Raw genomic sequence first — 22,881 nt, 5'->3', positions numbered from 1 at the left:
GAAAGGCTTGCGAGCTTTAGGCTTGATGATTACTCTCGGTGGGAGGAAGTAATGCCACTGCAGACTTGTGTTCTAGACAAGCGCCCCTTTATACAATGACGGGGCCTGCCATCGTAAATGAAAGGCTCTTTAAAGAGCAGTGAGGGACTCTTTTAAGCAGACTGCTACCATGTGCTGTAACCCTCCAGCATAACTTGCGAGGATGAGACAGCAGTGTGTTCTGCTGCAAAGAGGACTATTGTCCTCGTTAGCCTCAAGCAAATTGAGCCTGTTTCACTGCAATGCAGCAGGATTTCCAAAGGGTTTTTAAGCAGCAGTTCCTAAAATTCTGAACACGATAAAGGGATTAAAATAGGGAGCTTAGAGTGTGGAATTTGGACCGCTACCAACCCCTCATCCTATGTCAACACCCCAAATTCCAAAATGAAACTTCAAATCCTGTGCACTGGGCACTATTTTGAGGAAAAATAATATAAATGGGTTTGAGATCACAATGAAATAACTGAATCTATATTAATTAACTTGAGTTTACTGACAAACTCAGTGTAAAAATAAAATTCAAAACTTGTGATAGATGATTTCTGAGCGATCTGGCCACATAAAAAAAAGGAAAAAAATATGATTTACAATTATTAAGTTGCTCAGGAGTAAAAAGATTTTACTATGGTCCATTTTTCAGCCTAAGAATATTTTGGACATAAACAAGGACTATCACTTAATATTTTAAATTTTGATAGATGCTGTTCAGATGTGATTGATTTGTTAAAGAACTGATTAACATTTATAAATCCAACCTGCAGATGCCCTCATAAGATAAAGACCTCTATTGCTCTATTCTTCATACATGAAAAATATATAATTTGGATCTGAGAGGAATCAAATAAACCAGATTAATATTTTGGGGGCAAAACATGTTTACTAGTTTAACAAAGCCAAAATGTACCTAAGGTAAAGGTCAAAGACGGCTTCATTCCCTGCTGAGCAAATGCTCAGGAAGCACATTTGTCTACATTTCCTGTCATAACAGGAAGAGTGTAACTTCTTCCTTTCCACAATGGCTTCAGCTTTACCTCCTAACTCCAATATTTTCTCCCTGAGGGCCTTCCAAATCAATCCTTGTAAGACAGACGGCAGGAGGCTGTCTCCTTTGTAGTTTCCAAACAGTTGCATTTGTTGAAATGTTATTTAAATGGTAGTGATTTCTTAAGTTAAACTGTTCCAACTTAAAATTAAAACTAAAATTTCCAAATATTTAGAGAAGTTCTCTTATTACTGTTTGTGGTTCAACATATTTTGAAAGAAAAACAAATACATATTCCTTATTTTGGAATTTCATTTATTTCAATTTAATTATGCTATTCATTTATTTATTTGACCAAAGTCATTATTCCTTAGGGTAGGGGTGGGGAAGTTTTCAAATTGTCTTCAGTAAGAATAATTTGGGATGTCAATTTTAAAAATATTTTCACCATAATAACTTTTGAAGGAGCTCATCTTAAAGGAATAAATTACAATGTTAAAGGAAGTCTAGACTGCAAAGGATATGGCTTTTGAAACAATTAGCAACATGTTCTTTAATCTACAGTTTGGAAGAAACCTCTTGGTTTATGTGGTCTGTTTTAATGCTAATATTTTTAGTGTTGGTTTCTCAGTAATACAATGTCACACAGTTTGTGCATTTGCAAAGCAAAAGGTGACTTGCAGCAAACAGAATGATGTGTGCATGCATCCGCAGAGGGGGTCAGTGCCATTCAATGTCAGCTTTCTACATAAAATGATTGAGAGACAATACAAGCATCAGAACTTTCCTAAATTGCAATTTTAAATGGAAATCACATGAGCTACACAAATTAGAACTGAAACAACAACAAAATCTGAAGTCTTCAAGTGCAAAACAGCTCTGTCTTAAAGTGACAGAATTCGAGAGGAGATAGTTGTGTTTTTCCTTGTGAAAATGTTGACGCCTCTTGTATTTCCTATCGGAGGAAAGCTAAAATGAACGAGTTTGATGGCAATTAAGGCAATACATTGCTGTCAGTAAAGGAATAGAACTAGCTGACAAGAATTTAAAATGTTCCACACCATATGGGACAGAGTAAGTATGTGGTGCATATCACTATGAATCAAGGACACAGAGGAAACACTATTCGTGGATTGTTTCAAATTGCCAGAATAGAATAGAAATGAATAGTCTAATGTCAGAGTTATTAAGTACACCTCTGAACACTCTGGCTACTCCTTTTTTTGATCGTGAAACTCACAAAAGTACTCCCGATATCATTTTTCCCTCTGGTTTTCTTTTTCAGTCTTTTCAATAACCAGTAATTCCAATGCTTTGTACAAAAACTGTTCCCTTTGCTGATTTTAAGATTAATGAAAGAACGATTTAACTTACAGGCAAGGGGAACCTTTAAGTAGATAGTCAGAGTACGCACTAATGTACCCTGTAATTCAATTCTGAGATGTACTAAGTTCTAATATATTACTATGATACACGTTAATTTTATTTATATGAGAGTAATAAAAATTTTTATACAACCTCAGGGGAGGCAGTCAGTTCCTAAAAAATGATAATGAGGAAAAGAAGGCATAAGCATCATCATTATAAGGTATTTGCTGCTTTATTTTGAAGTTAGAAATGAAAAAACAATACTTCTGTACCAACTGAACTTTTCATTTATTTGATTTGAAACAAAAGTTCATATCCTCATTGACACAGATAACTCTCTTATAGTAAAGTATAATTTCCTCTCAAATAATATATACTTGCTGATATGCATGAGCATCTGACAAGTTTGGAAGTTCTGTTTGTGAGGATGGGAAAGGAAAATAGTTTGATTGGATTTCTCTGTCCTTTAACTCATGGCTGAAAATTCATCACAGCTATTTTCTTGAAGCAATTTATTTGTATTTCTAGATTATCCAGTCCTTCACATTTAAAGAGTGAATGCATCTCAATTTCAACAAATTTTATATTAGGTCAGAACGCTCAAGTTTAGAACAGAGATTAGCTTTTTCACTTTTGAGTCCTTTGAGACAATCACAACATCTCTTTATTTTTCAGTTTCATTCAGAAAATACCAAATTTAGTTTACAAACATCAGCATGTATACACTGTCAGAGGTTGCATGTATACTGAACATGCTTATCCAGTGCCTCCCCCCACCCCAAACTCATTTAAAATAATTTATAAGACACATAAACTGACAGGAACATAAAAAAAAGTTAGAAAATTTAACAGCTATGAATTTTGAATTCTCTTTAGTTGTAAGGGGATTCTCCTGATATATTAACAGGAGTATGTTGCTAATTTTCTTTAATTTGTGCTCCAGTTATTGCACTGATAATTACATGAAGTTTTGTTTGCTGGCAAAAACTGTTAGCATGCTAGATCTGGTGGAAGTAAAGAACTTAAGATGTCTGAAAATCTTTTATCCTTAACTTACTCCAATTGGTCCTGCAATTTGGCAAGGATTTTCCCCTTAAAATTATTCAAATATTTAAATATCTTTTTATAACAAGTCATACAAATTCAGGTTTACCTCTCCTATCCTTTAAAAATAGGAAAGCTGAATATTTTAAATACAAGCATAGAAATAAACAGGTTTTAAAATATTTCTTCCTTAAATTCTATTTGTAAGGCGAGTTATATAAGGACAAAACTCATTTAAAGACCTGACTGTTTCAGGAGCTTAGTAAAATCTAGTACCAGATGAAGGAGAAAAAGATTATTGCCTAATTGATAAAGGAACTTAAGTAGTAAAAAAAAAATGCAGAAGTAGAGACTGAAATTGGTATTAGAATAAGCTGAAAGTTTTAAGTACTAAAAATGGTAATAAGTAGTTAAAAATAATAGTAATGTGCATTTGAAAATAAGTCCCACAAACATAGAATTTAGGAAACTACCTGGTCCCATCCTTGTCACAAGTCCTGCCTTGCAAATATTCTGTATGATTTTCCTTCCTGTTACGAGCCATTCTCTGCCAGCTGTTGTCCTGATACCATCTCTACCCCCGCCCCACCTTAGCTCCCAAGGTTCTTTTATGTTCCTGCTCTGCTCTAATCCATTTTCCCTTCCATCTCTTAGATACCCCTTTAAGGTTAAACTTTCTTGAAATGAAGGTTCAGGGAGCAATCTTTAGTGTGCTACCCAGTACAGGAGTTGTTGTGGTGGAAACCATATTCATATTAACTACCGTAGAGCATGGTTCAAAGAGCACAAGTCTTAATAGGAAGAGCTAATAGGCAGATGTATTGAGCGCTTATTATATTGCTAGGTGTTTTCCATTCATCTTCTCACTTAATTATCTCAATGTCCTCATGAGGATAGTCCTATTTTTCAATCCCTACTCTATCGATGAAGGAACTGATAAGGCTCCAAGGGGTTAACTCACTTGCTGGAGGTTCATACAGCTAGGAGGTGGCAGAACTAGAACCAGAACTAAGTGTGTGGGTCTCTAAAAATCATAGTCTTTGTCATTATTTTATACTGGATGCAGTATGATGTAATAGGGAAAGGCAATGACGTGACACCATGTTTTCAGCTTTTACATTATATAGGATGCAGCAGGACAAAATTGAGAAAACGCATGTTTTGTTTTGTCTTCTTAAGTCTGAAAGCTTTGAGTTCAAATCATGGCCATGTCCTAGTATTAACTATTGGACTTCAAAGTTTTCATGATCTATGCCCAGCCCAGTGTTTAATCTCCTTGCTTCCTTTTCTGAATTCCTCTATATCAGGCTGAAGCTCCACAGGCCTTGTTTGGCGCCTAAGCAAAATCCTTCCTATCTCAAGACCTTTGCATATTCTGTTCTTTCTGGAATGTTGTCACCTGCCTAACTTTGAGATCTTTTACCATTTCCTCAGAGACCCTTTCTCCGACCCCCACCTCCTGTTATTTTTTCACAACACTCCATAGTTTCATTCATAACACATATGAATGAAATTTTTGTTATATGTTTGAGTATTTCAGGTCTGTTTCATCTCACTATGGATCCACATATTGGCCCACATTCCACATCCAGCTATCCCATTTTTGTCAGTAAAGTTTCATGTAAACATAGATATACCATTTGTTCACACACCATCTATGACTGCTTTCAAGACAAGGACACAGCTGAATAGTTAATAGTTGGCCTTGGCTTACAAGGCCAAAATATATTTACCTGGCTCTTTACAGAAAAAGCTTGCTGACTCTGTGGCAAATGATAAACTGATGAGATTCTTGTCCACCCTGAATACTTACTGTTAGACACACTGCAGCTTAGTAATATTTGTTGATTTAAAAAATAAATGAGATTAATAAGAAATAAGTGGAGTAATAAATATGTAGACCTTGGTACAAGTAGCTACTTTTATTAAGTTAACTGAACATTTCTGTAAGACACTGAAAATTCATGGTTTCAGTTATTTTTACATACTAGCTTAAGAAATCCATCTTGTTCAGGGTAGAAATTGAGAAAAAAGTAGTTTTCCTAACCTTGAAAACTCTGGGGAATTTTAACAAATAAAAGCTACTAATTTTCATTTCCCCAAAACTCTTTTATCTATATAATCAGAGATTTTGAAATTTAGCTGTTCTCTACTCTATTATGAAAGATAAAATAAGGGTGAAATTTGATTTGAGCAATTTGCCAATCTGATTCACCACAGTTTTCTTTCTTAGTGATACACAACTTATCATATCAGTTTTGTAATATTTCACTTCACACTCAAGTCAGTATTTCTTATTCTGGTAAAAGCACACCCTGTTCTCTGTATAGCCAAATAAACACCTGCAAAGGCGGATGGGGTCTTTTACTACCTGTAAGAAAAGATGACAGTGAGCCATTGTGTGAGGTTCTGTTACTTTATAGAATCTATGGTGGGGAAAGCTTCAAAAAGGAAAGAAGCTAACATTTTTCTTTCAACATGTGAACACAGTTTAAAGGAAACTCAGGTTAAGGGTATTGCCACACTTCATATGCCATGCTGTTGCGGATTTGCTGTGTTGATTATTAGAAGTGACCTACAAGTCTTAGAGTCTTTCCCAAATGGCTCTCATAGCCATTCCTGTAAAAGGTGAGAGGCAGGCATTGTAAACATTTGTAAGTAAGATGCCTGTTTAAAACTGCCAATAGTCATTTAAAATAATCACTGAAATATATATTTACACATGGCAGTTTCAATTTTACTAATTCCATTTAAGAGGATTGAGACTGGAGATAAGAATAAATGATCTAAAATTCTATAGAATGAAATCAAGGAATTCATCCTTGGGATTAAAGAAAAATAAGATAAACCAAGCTGAATTTAAATAAGTTTTCTTCTCCTAAAGTTATTATGACTTCTAACATGGGTGAGAGTAATAGCAATTGTAGATGCAACTATATTTAAATTAACAAAAGGTGTTTAATTATTAGCTCAGAAGTATGATGTTAAAATTCTTGTAATTCTCTGAGTTTTATATTCCTTTATAAAGCATAATAAAAGCTTATGAATTCAAGCTGCAAAAATTTTCTTTTTCTTTGCAAGCAAAAGGAAGAGACAATGAATTTCATGAACCTAAAAATTACCTGGTATTATTAATGAAGAAGTATAGGTGCTAATTCATATAAATTTTGACTGTACCTAAAATAGACTGGAGTCCAGATAACAGGGTCCTAACAGTCAATGGTACATGATGTTTAATATTTCAGTCTTAATTTCACTTTTAAGCTATAAACCCATTTAAAAACACTGTGGTTTCATATTGACAGAATTATTGCTTTTTTGCTAGGCCCATAGGAAAATATTGAAGGAATCCATCATAAATCTTAGCATTATTCATTGTGTAGCTAATTTTTAGCCCAAAAGAGTTCAAGTCATATGTACATGAAATATAACTTAAAGGAATAAAATATGGAAATCTAAAAAGTTTCTTTACTTCTTAAAGGCATGCTGATTTTTTTTTTTTATAAATTTTATTGTTATATTCCCCATACAATTGCAGCCCCCCCATTCTGACCCCAATCCCTCCCCTCCCGCCCCCGCCCCCCTAAAAGTGTCTCTGGTTCATAGTTTTTTGTTGTTTTTGATTTTTGCTTTCTTATAGTTATTCATTTTCCTGGTCCCTTATTTAAGTTTTCTAGATTCCTGCTATGAGTGAGACCATCCGGTATTTTTCTTTTTCTTTTTGGCTTATTTCGCTGAGCATGATCCCTTCCAGCGCCATCCAAGGGCATGCTGATTTTAATAAATAATAATAATAAATAATAATCTCACTCAGGTATAAATAATCTCACTCAGGCATAAATAATCTCACACAGGTCCATGAAGATAGGAAGGGACAACAGGGGAGATAAAGTATCTTTATTTTGGGAAATTAGAATCTTGTGGGCTCTCTCCAAGGCTGTCCTCTTATTGTTCCCCAGTGTGAATGGGCAACAGGCAAAGCTGTTTTGGAGCTTCCATGGTCAAGGAATGCCTGTTTTGCAGGTTCCAATACCACGTGCAATGATATTGCATGGACAGCATCATAATTTCTTTCAGGAATTATTATTTGATATTTAACATTAGGATGCATACAGATCACCCAGCTATCCCCACTCTATCACCCAGTAAACCCACTCTCGCCAAGTGTGAAGAAAAATAGAGCCAAATCACAATTCCTGATACATAAGTCTATAGCTGAATACAGCATTTGGATGCAGAAGTTCTTTGTAATAGATGAGTTGCATTACTCAGATATCATCATTGGAATTAGAAAAAAATTATATTATAACATCATCTGCCTCCATGTTTATAAAATTCAGGGTTTAAACAAAATGATGTGGTTGATGTCTTAACCATTCTTGCTGATGTCTTAAATTACTAGTATTTTGTATGGGTGTTTTCTTTGTTGTCAGCACAACATTAAATATTTTGGATGTATTTCCAAGTCTCTTACTGTGAATAGAATGAAAGACACTTTTATACAGAATATTTAGCCTATATTATAAACTTTTAAATGGATGACCACAAAAGGCCTGGTTCCCATGAATATGAGAATATCTTTGTTTGATGATGCATGCAATGTAGCAATGTTATGCTTATTAACTCTTAATTATTGAGCGATTCATGTTACTCTGTACAGCTCCCTTTTAAAATGTATGTTGAAGTAAAAAGTGAATAGGAATGTGTAAACTATATTTCTAACAGATAAAGTGATTTTTCTCCTCTACATTTAAGAGACTACTAGCACTTAAGCTAGCCACATTTAATTCACTAAAATTTCTCTTAATGGATGTTTATACAAGTTCAAAATTTTTCAGAACCATTAATATGTCTGAGGAAAATACAATAAATAGCTAAAGTCAGAAATGACTCAAAAAAATTTACCCACTCACCTGTCTGTTACGTTCATCCATAATCCTCGTAATCTGAATCTTTTTTCTCCCCATAGTCCCCGTTTTTCTTCTCTCTCTCGTTCCTGAAATTATGTATTTTTTCCTTCCTTTTCTTTCTCTTTCCTGTTTCCTCCAAACAAATCTCCTTCTTCAGCACTTGTACTGCTCAGTTCCCAAATTCCTGCATTCGTTCCTGCTGAACCAAAAAGAAAAATTAAATACCACTTTAACAGCAAGCCAGTTTCATAAGAGCTATCACATTCTAATTTAAAAAAGAAAATAAACTCTATGGAAGAAAGCCAATAAAATGAACAAAAATAAGTGTTTATTAAAGGTATATGGTATATCACATGCAGGAGCATATAAAGTAAGAATGGTTTGTTTTTATAATTAAAATAATCTCATAAGTAATTTAACAAGTCATTTAAATGATGAAAACTATGCGTTAAAGCCCAATTCTGTAAATGTATCTTTTGCAAAGAGTTTCTTAATACTTTTTAATGAAATTAGGTGACTATTTTCACCCTAATGTTATGAAAAATTACCTAAATCAGAGAGTTAATGAACCTTTATGTACCTGTGTATGCTAAGTAGGGCAGCTAATTCATTTCTGAAGGGAAAACAATCTCGTGTTTTGACAGCAGAGGTGATAACGTCCCTCGTTATGCAAATAGGATGGACTATTATGAAAGTGCTATTTGATATATGTAAATGTCAACTAATTTAAATCTAAATCCTTTCATCTTATTTTTCAAAAGTCACTGCTCTGAGAACACTGTAAAAATAATATGGGGTATTTAATCTTGCATAACAAGCCGCTATCAGTAGTGAGATATTCTTTTTCTTTTGAAAGCCCTTAAGCTATATCTTGAATACAAGAATCAAAAAAGATAATCATTCATAGAAAAAAAAGAAATGTGCAAAAATTAGGGTATTATTCCATTTATAACTATACTTTTTATGAGAAGCCATCAGTCCTCTAAATTTAAATATTTTAAGAAGACATATATCTCTGGGGAATAAGATACAATATTACAGAAGTTTGCTGTTACTGGAGATCTGTAGACCATGAATTAAAATTAAAGAAATGATCATAAATAACATGATAAACCCGAAGTGCCCAGAATATTAAAAGTATATATTTCACTTTGTTTTAAATTATATCTGAAAATATTGAATGTAATGAAAGTAAACTGCAGAAAGTCAACAAGAAAGTAGTCAACAATTCTTTTTTATGTGCCACCAACAGCTTCAATTCTTCTATCCTGTCTGATGGCAGAGAATGCAACTACTTTACACATCGCTCAGAATTTCCCTGTTGCTTTTAGTTGGTATCTGACAACCGACCTGATGACCTGATAAATTCACACGTGTATTATGCAAAGCTAAACCAATGTCCCAGCTATTTAATAGATTGTTTGGCTCCAATTCAAAGTTATTGGAACAGGAAAGATGTTATACAGTTGGGCTGATCTTTTGATTTCCTTACTTTCTAAATTCTTTATCACCTTGAGTAAATTTTTTTTAATTTAAAGTTTTCTGTGATTATCTAATTGCAAAAGCTATTATGATATAATTAGTTCTGGTGGGTTAAGTGCTGCTTAAATACTAAGACCATTCATTCTCCTTTGCCCAATGCTTTTCTATTAAACTGCAGCTCAGTTCTGCCTCTGAGAATATATACATTGAGTAACATCATGACCACAGTGTTCATCAGAAACTACTACTCCAGTAATATTTTTAAATATTGGAAGTAGTTCAACAGTTTTAAAGAGTTACATAAATAACTCACATTTGACAAATACACATGAAAAAATTAGCTATAATAAGATATACTAAAATCACATTAAAATATGAAAATTCACAAAGCACAATTGCATCATACAGTCACTGTTGCCAAACACTGTCCACCTATTTTTAGAAACAGCCTTAAATATCACTCAACTGGGCAATTTTCCTGTGTTTCCTATAGTCTTACCTTAGGAGCAAGCAGCACGTTAGAATGGTATTTCCCATGCATGTGCAAGACCCCAAAAGGACAAACAGGCTTCCTCTAGCACAGAAAAGCCAACCCAAGAAGCCACAGTAAATGCATATGGGACAATTGCCTTTCCTTTCATTTAGCTGAGGCCTGCCTGTGGCACTCTTGGCTTACAGGACGAGGTCAGCCCAAGCGCTTATTCACTTTAAGGTGGAAGGTCAGGGTGGACGGATGAAAGTGTGGTGACAAGGGGGGGTGGAGACAAAACCTCGCACCAATCCTGATTTCAAAACACAAATAACCAAAGAAGGAGAAAAACATCCCTGGAGAAAGATCTCCTCAGAAAGGCAGAATTCCTGATGAGCATTATTTAGAAGAGTTCCTCTCTAGCACCACCCCGTATTTCACAACTTTTTGAAGGAGAGACACTTTTTTAAAAAGAGCAGAGCTAGGATGGTTTTTAATTCTTAAAACACAATGGTAACAAAGTTGGAGGAAGATAACAGTTTATATACCAAAGTTGATAAAAAAGGCCATTGAATATATTTTCCTTTTGAAATATGCAAAGTGGAAAGAAGCACATTCAACTTAAATTATTTTCGTATTTTCTGGAAAAATAAGTAATTTCTTGAAGTGCTGCCATTTGAATATTTCAAAAATGCAAAATTTGATGTTACTACGTGCCTATGTCAAATACGATGCCGTGATGATGAGAAAAAGTAACTTCTCATGAAGTAAAATATAGCATGAAACACATCCCTTCAAACACTGGTTATGTGTCATCACATTTCAAGGCTCCTAGTAAATATTCAGAGTTAAGAAGGTCAACTTAGCATTCCTATATCTCTAACTTGATTTTTTATGCTAAAATGACAGTGTAAATCCGTTTCAAGTATTAATTTGTAGGAGGCCTAGAGAGACTGAAAAAGAGATTAGAGAACTTTAGTAATCTGTAAAATTGCTTTGTATGTATATGAAGAAAAGAATATAATAGCTGAACTACATGTAGAATTTCAAGTTATGTTGAGAACTTTCATTATGTACAATCAACCATAAGCTTAAAATAATTCCAGCAGCCTTGCCGCTACTTCTTTCCACATAAAAGCAGCATTCTTGGAAAATGACAGAGTTACATATAAACAATCAGTAATTAAAAAAAGAGAAGAAATGCTCTACCATAGTTACACTCTATAGAGTTATACTCTTGTGCATTCTTTTTTTTCATTTTTTGCCAACCTAAATATAAGAAAAATAAAATCAGGCTGCTTACTAAAAAGGGGAACTTCATTCTGGCAGGCTTCTGTTCACTTTGAGTTTGGCATAAGCAGACAGATGAAGGCAAAGTGGTTTGAGACCCAAGTAGAGAAGAATTTCTCGTGGACAGATGCTAAAGATCATTCTCCCACCCCACTCTGCTCTCTCATTTACAAACAAGTTCCCTTGAGTGACACACACCTCCTCTTCCCTGCCCCCTCTTTCCTCCCTCCCTTTTTCTTGCTTTCTCCCTTCCTCCCTCTCCTACAAATCCCTCCCAGTAACACAGAAGAATCTTGACAGAATGGCAGGAAACACGCACAGACTGGTCAGGGAAGGATATGATGTCAGCAACCACGAACAATAAAAGGTGTAAAGGTGCTTCCTTCCCTAAACTGTTCCAGAAGTGCAAAATGGGAACCAAAACTCTCCACTTCCTTCTCTGAGCAGAACTGTCTGAGTGTGCTATGCTGCACACCCCACACTGAGAGGCCTTGAGAGGTTCAGATAAGGGACAATAAGAGAAATCCAGACACAGGGACAAAATTTTTCATTTCTATTTTTGAAATACCTGAAAAAATCCATTTCAGCTCTAGGTTAGCATCTGGCATTATTGCTTTAAGAAATAAAAATAAGAAAGCTAACAAATTCACTTTGGTGAATCAGGAAATATACTGCAGTTGCCATTTATCGTGCCTCACAAAAATCATCTGACTTTGTTATTACAGTCATATAATCTTAATTTATCCTTCAAGACAAATGAAGAGACTGATGGACATGTTATATTTTTGGTATAAAATAGAATCACAAGAACTGGCAAAAACTCAACATTTGCTGGTAAAATATATTGATTAGTTCTTAACTGACCCCCCAGTTAAAAAAAAAGATATATTGGGACCAAAATAGATTTCTATTTTATTAGAGCACTCAAACTTCTTTAAAAAAATTCACTCTAAGAACCCAAGTAACTATAACCTAAATTTTCAGTATCTAGTGAAATTACTTATTTTAATCTCATCACTATTAGGGTATTTCTAACGTGGAAATGGCAGTCTACCATAAGGTTTCTGTAGGAAGAAAACCACGTATCAAGTGGATTTGAGTCATCTTCAGATTTCAATCATCTTCCCACAACACTTTGATTTAGAAATTAAACATAACCTTCAGTTATGTGTTTTGATCTTAAGAGTAAGACTGCCATGCCACATTAAAAGATGTGGGAAGAAATTAATTCTCTTCTGCTGCACTTATCTCTGCAAAGCATATATTTTGCTACAATAAGCACAATGCAGTCGCTTAAATAAAAACAGCCTATGAATAATGATAAAGCATTAAAATATTAGATGTCAATTTGCAAAGAAAAAATTCTGGTTTCCTTTTACCCATATTAACAAATAACTTTCATTACATTTTCATTAACACTAGTATCTTCATATAATGTTTGGGGAAAACTTGAGGCTGAAAATCAGCATACTGTATCAAATAACAAGATGGTATACCGGCAAACATATACAAGCTGGATATTTAGTAAGGCACAGAAATGAACATAAGCCCAGTTGCTGCAAGTCTGGTATTACTAATTCAAACAATTAAATGATTCATTATTATTTTAAGTAGAAAACTTTGTTCATTATGGTACACCTGAATACATATAACTCTCTATGAAATGTTTGAAAGACATATAAGGCATATAATTATATTTTGATTAAAAGGAACAAGTAGAAGTTAAGCATTTTTTTTCTCTTAAGAGATGTTCTGAACTTCAAAAGATAAAATAGTAATTATTATACCTTTTGGTACTTGACAAAATGATTTCTTATGAGTTAGGGAATATTTCCTCAGTCCTGAAAGTCACTCCCTCTAAGTTTACCAAATATTATACAGAATGCTATACTACCCACTTATGAATGTAAGCTGAGTTCACTGCAAAGACACAGAGCCAAGATTCATCCTAGAACAGCAACCTTTTCCCACTGGATGAACCTCATCACGCCAAACATAAAGCTATTTTTCCATGTTATCCCACTTCAGTGTTAATATGGTCAATTTTGAGTCATCTGTAGGTCTCAGTAACATCATATCACACACACAAATAATAACATTGACTGTCTTTCAGCTCCTCACATAGGTCCTGATCTCTTCTACCACAAGGGCCTCTGCATAGATAATTCCCTCTGCCTGGAATGTTCCTCCTGTCCCCTTGTGTCACCTCAATACCATCCCTTCTTTTCAGACTCAGGTCCAGCTTCATCTTCTTAGGAAGCACATCATGCTTTCCTGATGGCATCAAATTTCCCTATAAGGACTCATGACCCCACATACTCTTTGGTAGCACTTGCCACAGGTGAAACTGCACGTTTTGCCTGTCTTCCTCGCCATCTGTGGGTCAAGTCTGTACTGTCTTATTTTTTATTTCGCAGTATCTACCCAAGTGCCAGGCAGAGAGTAGGAGCTAATAACTATCTGTGAATTAACAGAATCCATTATTGTGTTTTCTTTCAGCTGAGGTATATTCTTCAGTTGCTATTTTTAATGACTACTGCAAGAACTTGTTTGTATTACCTATACCGAACCCGACTGATAACCTCACTTGGTCCTTTGTCATAGTTGCACAGCGTCTCATATGTGGAATAAGAATGATTTCTGCTGAGAAGTAGAAACTGACTGGAATTTGGTGTCAGGAAACTTAGGGCCCCAACTCCAGTTTGGTATGTAGCTGAGTGACTACAGACTGATTTCAGGACTTACTTTCCCTTGCCCTACAAAATGCTTGGTAGATACTTCTGATTCACATGGAGGATGTGATGGTCACTGAATGAGGTATTCTATGTGAAATGGTGGGTAGTAAGATGACAGGGGTCATGCCTTACTACTTGAAAGACTGCTTTAATTTTGAGGCATAAATAGAAAGTCATATCATACAGACAGGTTATCAAGTGAATTGTAATCCTGAATAGACCATGAAACCCTCCCTTTGCAAAGGTAGTGATGAGCAACTTCTACCAGGTAATGCTTCATTTACCTCTTACCAATAGTCACTCTATGAAGAAAAACCTGTATGGTGTTATGAAAATTAAGAGTTTCTCTTAAGTAGCAGTCATGGAAGAGCTTCAGGCTGCAAAAGTAGAAATAACTAGGGAAATATATCAATTTTCCCAATGACCAAGGCTGCTGAAAACTCTACATTAATGCTTTTAGTCCTACTTTAATATCTTTCCCCAAGGACAAAAGGAGATGAAATGTATGTCAGAAATATAATAAGGCTAAAAAGGAGCTCGTTTTGAAAACCCCTGCAATTAATTTAATAAGTGTGCCTCACCTGCCATTATCACTGACATAAATCATTTTATTTACACAGTTCTAGAATTTAGAAGTCACATACCTTTAAACAACTGTATTGCATTATAAGCAATTTAATAAACACAAGGGAAGCAAAGCTTCCCGGTCATGGTTATTCATGCTATATTTTGTTTGGGACTTTTTATTCACACCGCAGCTTATACAGCATTCCCCATGCCAAAATAAACCCCCCAGAGGTCTAAACATGCTAAAAACCTCGTGCTATTCAACCACACCATGTTTTGTTTTTTTTTTTCTTTCCACATCATACTAAATAATTAATGCAGGGTGCTAGCATGTCTTTGCTTTTCTAATTTTTCTTTTATTTTCTAATTGTTCACAACAGTGCAGGCACCATGGTTTCTTCCATCAGTCACGGAATGATGTGGCAGGGCTTCACAAAGGTAAATTCCCTCACCATCCTCATCACAAAGCAAGAGCTACTATTCAGCATCGCAGACTATATTCTGCTCCCCAGCTGTAACCTCTCAATAAGCACACGCAGCTGGATTTTTGGTTGTTGTTATTGAACAAAGCAAGTTAAGCACTATACAATACCAATATCAGTGAAACAAAATTGTCAGCCTTCAAAGCATGCTAGACTTGAAGTAGGAGATGTTGTTATTATACATTTTCATCTTATTATGACAAAAATCTGAATTATCAGGCATCTCATGATATGGTTAGGAAAAAAATCTTATATTCATTTTTCTTAATCTTTAATTTATCACATTTTGTTGTTTAAATAGAAAAGTTCTAAAGATTCAGAAGTCTGTATGTGTTGGCCAGTTTCTTGCCTTACTGATACATTTGGGGGTGTGTGTGTGTGTGTGGTGTCATACAAGCCTGTGTGTGTGTGTGTGTGTGTGTGTGGGCATGTGTATGCAGAAAGAACAAATCCATCCTGCACATGGGAAGAATAGATTTCAATCATTCAAAATGTACACATAAACAATGACAATACATGTTAATACACCCAAGTAGTCCTGAATATTATCACCAATATTATTAAGACTGTGATATGAGTGGTTAAAAGGGCATTCTAAGTAAAGGCTTTGTTTTATTCTCTATTCAAATACTATGTTAAATGATTGAAAATTATGTTCTTGAAAATAATCTGTCTCTGCTGTTATTTAATTTCCCAATTTATTTAACATTTAAAGACCTTGATATGGGAAGAAATACTATTGTCGTCATACCAATGTTTTCACTATATATTAAAGAGAATATACCTGATAAATCATCTGCCATTTGCACTGAACATCATTTATTTTTCCTGTGTGAGAAATTCACAAAATTTACATAAAAGCTTATATGTTAATATATAATATCCCAAGTGCCATAGTATCTCTCAAAATATAGATATTTGATCTTGCTATTACATCTGGCTCAACATGGAATCCAGTGATTCATCAATTTTTCTATTTCTCTTCATCTCTTTTACAGCATCCTAATCAACCTAATTAAGGCTTTGTTCATCTGAAACCTCCAATGACAATTTGTTTAACTCTATCCCACTGTGGTCTTCTTATAAGGAGAATTAAATCTGATCTTCTGACAGCAATCATTAAATGATCCCAACTGGCCCCAATTAAGCCACATGGCTCAGGGGCTTCCATACAGTCAAGTGCCAAGTTCTCGGTTTCATTTACACATCATTCTTTACCTTGGTTTATTTTCTTAAAGTCAATTAAGTATGTGTCTTATCAAGTGGAACTAAATTTCCTTGTGTACACTAGCTTGAGACACAGTGCATCCACTGGCTTTGCTCACACTGAAACACACAGGACTCCTGAAGCCATTCTCTCTACTGAGGTGCCATTAATGGAAAAAAAAAATTACATTTATTTACTCATGCTGAAATTGACCCACATGTACCATCTCAAAATAGTATACATGTTAAACAGTTTGGTTCACGTAAATCAATAATATCTTTTCATTTGGCTTATGTGCAATGATCTTTGCAGATTGGTATCTGCATTACCTTTTTTTTAACATTTGAATTATCTCTTTAAGGCCCACTGAAAGAGCAGTATTAAAGTAGACTTCTGAAGTTAACCTTTCTTACCCTTAATTTCTGCTCTAATTTTTTCACATATGCTCAATTGTAAGTTTTATAATGATGTTCCCAGGCCTTCCTATGAGCTCAGGTAGCCTCAGGATTTAGAGCTCATTGATTGTGTGCTACTCCAGGGAAATGGCTGATTAAAAACAGCCTCCCGAGGAAGAGGAGCTTCTATGCACATCTGGCTCATCTTAGTGTAAGCTCTGATACCTGTGCAAATGTGACCCCTCGCTCTGGCACGGGAGAACTGCAGAGTCCTTTACCTTACCTATCAAGACACAAATAGTTAAATGAATCCCGATATGACTGGCATTAATCCCAGCATTAATCCCAATATAACAAACAATTGACACAGTTTCTGAAGGCCTCAATCAATTACCCTGACTGCTTTCCTGTGAATATAAACAAATGCATTGTATTTTTATATCTGTTCTAATTATAGCTAGCACTGATCATCTGCTGGTATCTGATGCAAGCTATCTGTCACAGTTCTCAGAGCAGATGGATTAGAACATATCTGTTCATCCTAACCATACATTAAAAACTGACATTAGGATAGAGAACTGGAATGGATGCTATGCATCTTACAGGACATTAACCTTGATGGAACACGTAATTCTTTTTAATACTTGACAAACAGATGTAACTGCAATAAAAAAAAGAAAATACACTGGAATCTTGAGCATACCGATGTTAGGCAATGTCAAGAAAACAGAGTATGTGCAATTTCTTTGTGACAGCTAAATACATGCATGATCAGCTACTTAATAAAGAAGTTTTTCTCAAAGGTAGAAAATTCAAAGTATTTATTACAAAATGTTGGTGAATTAGAAAATTCTTACCAACCTCAAGACTGGCTGACTTTTATAAATGTGTAATAAATATACCTTTTAGTAAAGGAAAACAGACGCTGGGGTGTTGTATTATGAAATATTTCTCACTGTATTATAGTAATCTCCAATAAGATTTGATGTTAATTTTAGAGCATGCTTCTGCTAAAAAGGGCAAACCCAGCAACAGATTTAGTACAAAGAAGCTGAAAATATCCTGTGGAAAAAAAAATCTGTAGCGAAATCAGCCCAAATCCTGCCATTACTCAGCACTGCAGTGACGTGCGGATGTTTGTAGTGGTTTGAGGAGCCAGCAGGGGTGGAAACTCTACGTACTCGACTCCAACATGATTGCAATTGAACCTCATCAAAGTAAGAGCTCATAATTTGTCACAGAAAACAGCCAATTAACATATGTTAGAAAAAGGCTTCATAAAGATAATATATGATTAAAGACCCAGTGCAGCTGTTGAAAATCAAAACTATGCATTTAAAAAAGAAATCTCAGCCTGAGCTTCCGTATGGTTAAACTGATAATGGCTACTATGATTTTTTTTTTGTAAAGTGGAAAAATATAATTACAGTGCTCCTCATAAGTTTGGGGTTATGGCAAGGGAGAGCTGGGTACTGTGGCACTATTTACTACGCCTTACTTAGTTCTATAAATAGTTGAAGCCCTTGCCAAAACTCTGTAGTTACTTTGTTATAGTGCTATTTTAAAACACAGACCTTCATTGTGAGCTAAATGGCCTTCAGGATGCACTTTGTAGTTAGAGCATTCCTCTCAAAACTATATCCTCCCTTTATCTGTGCAAAACTCCAGGACAAGAGGGCTCTACATGACGGACCCCGTCACTGTAAAACACGCCGGGGCTGTGTACCACAGTTTTTACACTTTAGAACTTCTCTCCGAGTTGGCGGTCAGGAAGGGTGACAGTTCACTATCAGAAATGGGATTAGGTGCATGGCAGGGAGCAGAGTCTATAACAGGAGGCAATGTAGACTATCTGCACTGCAGCTAGCCTTTGGAGCAGGCGAACTACACGTCCTACTTGTATTTGGCGTATTCACATCACAGATTTCAAACTTTAACTGGAACCATCTGGGCAATCAAATCCTGGCTAAACTGCCTTCATTGGAGACTATGTGCCGAAATCAAGATGCTTTTTATTATAGGTATCACTGAAAAGGTCTGATCATTAGTCACAGGGGCGTAAATGTGTCAATCATGCTGCTAGGTGCCAGAGGCACCTGAGTGCATGAAACAGAAAAGGTCCCAAGCATCATGAAACTTACATGTTAAAGGGGGAATGAGGCAATAAATAAACTCACTAACAGGATGACTTTAACAGAGGAGTGCTTAAGTAATTACACAGTACAAAAATCTGGGGTGACTGCACAGAGCAGAGGTAGACAGTGCTCAGATGTGACAAGAAAATATGCAAGAAAAGAGCTGAACCACAGATGGAGTCACACAGTATTTGTAGAAGGAATCCTCTAGCACTTTGCCTGTCACTGCTGATACAAACTTGACCCATTCATAAACCTCAGTTACCTCATCTATAGAATGGGCGTAATCCATTTTTTTTTCCTGTGATACAGTTGACGCTCAAATATAAACAGAACTACAGTCAGCTGTAAAAATTCAGCAGGACACAGTACAACCTCATCAATTCACTATCAAACTTGTTTTTTTTCTCTTTGATTTATATAATTTTTAAAAATTATAAAATCTTTGAGTACTAAGAATACAATATAATGCAAAATGTTTCTAAATTGGTATTTAATCCAAAGATATATCTGTCTTTCCTTGAAATAGGAGTATTTCATGAAAGGAATGCCCCTGGTTGAAACAGCTCTTGGGGACAAATTCATTTTGCAGTGCTCAGTATTGACAGTGCCACTAACAATCTGACGAATAAAATGCAAAACATTGAATTGTATATTTTAATTGCACTTTCAATACTTAGAAACAAATAATCTTACAACATTACTAATGTAACTGAGTTATTGGGTTAGGTTGATTTACTTCCTCTCTCATAGGGCCCAACTCCCAAGCAATCAGCAGAGTTTTGATTAAGATCTCAGCGATATTTGAAAATCCCAGTGTCTCACTGTATGGGAAATATTCACATGTCTTTGGACATACCCATCTAATGAGAATAAGCTATGTAGCCTCAAGCCAAACAGATTAATTTCCATCTTAGAATGAATAGACAAATTGAATCACCTAGTATTTTTAAAATTAAAGCATTTTTAAGAGGGAAAATATGTTTAAGGATTATGAATTTTAATAAGTAGGAAATTAAAGGACAATAGACGCACTTTAATTTCAAAAGTTGTAAAATAGCAATGTTGAATGAAAAACTGTACTATTTTAAATAAAGGGAAAGGTAAAAATTTCTATGCAAAATTTTAAGGAGTAACATGTATATATTTTCAATTTTCTCTCCCTTGCCATTTTCTGGGCACAGAGGTATAAATTTGGTTCTTTATTCTAAACCATCTTCTTTCCAGCTCCTATTTGGTGAACAGTTTAACAATTTGAAAATAGAATAAATTGCATAAATTACCATGAATCCTAATTAACACTAATCTGTATTTTCATTTACAGTTGATAATGTCCAAAGAAGAATCATAAATTTGAAATTTGCTTTTTTAAAAAAATCACAAGTCTTTCCTCCCCTAAGTGAATCACAGTGTAAATATTTATTACAATAAAAATTAATATAGTGTTCGATTTATTCTTAAATTTCACATCGCATTCGCACCTCTTTCCCTGCCTATCTTGAAAAATGACCTCTGGAGGACACTTATTTCATCCTCCAGAATCCAGTCATCATTGCTTACAAAACAGGCATGTAAATACGAGTTTCTCCTTTCCAGTTGCAGCATTCCCCACCCGTTTTTCATTTCATCGCCTTTCTTTATCTCTTTTTCCACAGGTTTAGAACTGGGGGGATATGGAAAGTGAAACTGTCAAAGAGCTAGGAATAGAGGTGTTCTCAGACAAGTAGAATGCTTCCTCTGTGCTATCCAGGCAGGATGGGGCAAGCGCGCTACGGCAGTACAGGCAGGGGCTGCGGGTGAGCTGTGACCCTTCCAGGGCTGAGGTCTGGCTCCTTATCTCAGCATGTCTACACATTCTGTCCTGGGTTATTTTCAAGGATAGCCCAAGTCATCCTTGGCAGATAATAACACATGGAAAGTATTACAGTACTCCCCTGCCCTCTGTTAAAAAAAAAGACCACACTACTATAGAGCGTAGTTAACAGAAATAGAGGGTATTTTATCCCAAATCTGCAAATTTAGGATTTTAAACTGGATTAGGTTCTAAAACCTGGATTTAAAAATACCTGTCAAACCTGTAATCTAAAAGCGTCTATCAACAGAGCATGCTCAAGTCTCCTTTGAATTTCCAAAGTGGATTCCTGTTTCCCAAAGATGCTAACAAGTTATTCCTCAAAAACAAACAAACAAAAAAATCAGAAAAGGAAATTGGAAAATTAGGAAAAAGATGTTTTTCTCTTTTGTGCAGGACTTCTCAAATTTGCTAGAATCTGGAATATCTCTTAATTTATCTGGACTACTCTTTGGGAAGTGCTAACTTTAAAGAAAGGAACAAACTTCTTCCCTCTGAAGACTGAATACACCTTACTGCTGAATTGTCCCAAATCAGCACTTAGTTCAGTGCCTGGCACAGGGAAAACACAACGGTATTGTTCAATAAGTGATGTTAAAAAATGAAAAATATTCTTTCAGTTTTCCTAAGAATTATAAACATGATATTAGCTGCAAACTTCTGCTCATTTAAATAAAAATATTAATAAATATTAGTATGCATTTTGTTTCCAAAACCCAAAATACCAAAAAAGCAGCAGAGTGCAGTGGAGAGAAAGTTTTATTTGCAGTTAGACTTTCAGTTGGGTTCTGCCACCTGTGAGCAAATGTCTTTGGAAGGGTCAACTCCTCAAGCTCTATTTGCTCAGGCATTTAAAGGGAGCTTGGTTCAATTTGTAAAGATCCCTAGATGGTCTAAATTTAATAAAGATATAAAACAAAATGAGGATGAAATGCTTCCTCAAAGGAAATAGTCCTAGGGAAACAATAAAGTGGAAAAGAGTTTAATCACCTGGATAAAGAAAATTGTTTTTTTCCATATTTTTGCATCAGAAAGTTGATTCACTTCCATCTCAAGCAATATAAGCAGTTAAGACTAATGTAACATTATGTGCTTTGGGCCACTAATCATATTGATGTTTAATAAATAATAAGTAGGAATTATAAAATACTACAGCATTAAAGCTCTACATCTATCAGTTCTGGTTTTCACAACAGCCTGTGAAAAGGCATTTTTATAATTACCATTTTACAGAAAACAAAGCTGAAGCAAGAGGTTAAGTTGCCCAGATTCAGGCAACTAGTTTGAGAGTTATAATTTAAAGCCCTGGAAGTCCAGTTCCAGATTTAGTAACAGAATCACGTACTCTACTTTTCCATGTTTTCAGACAATATATAAAGAACACTTAAAAATTAAAATTCTTGCAGAGAATGTGATGTTCAGAAGGATTTAGAATCTAAGAAGTACATTTAAAATCAGTGATCTTTTACTTATCCAACATCTCTTACTCTTAATGCCAAAAAATTTACTTCCCTCAAGGAATTAAAACTACCAACTTGAATTAGATAACTTGATTTTGAGAATTTATGAACTGATCAGCATCAGTGGTCCCTATCTCACACCCTCCTTCTACAAATTAATGTGGTTGCTCACAAGGAAACCCAGGTGAGTGTGTGTGTGTGTGTGTGTGTGTGTGTGTGAATCAGCACATACTCATCACAACTCCTGGGAAAAACCATTCACAACTGGTGTTTTCCTAAGGATGAATCAGGAAATTCACTTTCATTAATGACAGAGATGAGAATTACAGAGTATGATAGATATCTTGGCTTGAAGCATTCATCTTACTCTACTTCAAAGTACTTTGGGTAGGTTTCTAAACCAGATCTAATCAACTCTGGTATTATCCTGATCATTATCTTCTCCTTCCCCCTCAACTTCGCCT

The 22,881-nt window shown here is 35.1% G+C and overlaps 1 protein-coding gene across 1 annotated transcript in view; it reads right to left on the bottom strand.

Annotated features, from left to right (window-relative positions):
• MEF2C (myocyte enhancer factor 2C) overlaps positions 1–22,881 on the bottom strand; it is a gene marked incomplete at its 3' end in the record, with an annotated part of 141,448 nt that overhangs the window by 80,291 nt on the left and 38,276 nt on the right. Inside the window, exon 2 of the mRNA XM_084233540.1 lies at positions 8,347–8,542. Coding sequence (XP_084089666.1) covers positions 8,347–8,400 — 54 coding nt within the window. The 5' untranslated portion in view covers positions 8,401–8,542. The remainder of the gene's footprint in view (positions 1–8,346; positions 8,543–22,881) is intronic.

This window comes from Talpa europaea, assembly GCF_964194135.1.
Source record: "Talpa europaea genome assembly, chromosome: 5".
In the NCBI taxonomy this organism is placed as follows: Eukaryota; Metazoa; Chordata; class Mammalia; order Eulipotyphla; family Talpidae; genus Talpa; species Talpa europaea.
The sequence above is the reverse complement of the archived record's forward strand: the minus strand, read 5'-3'. Positions and strand labels throughout refer to the sequence as shown.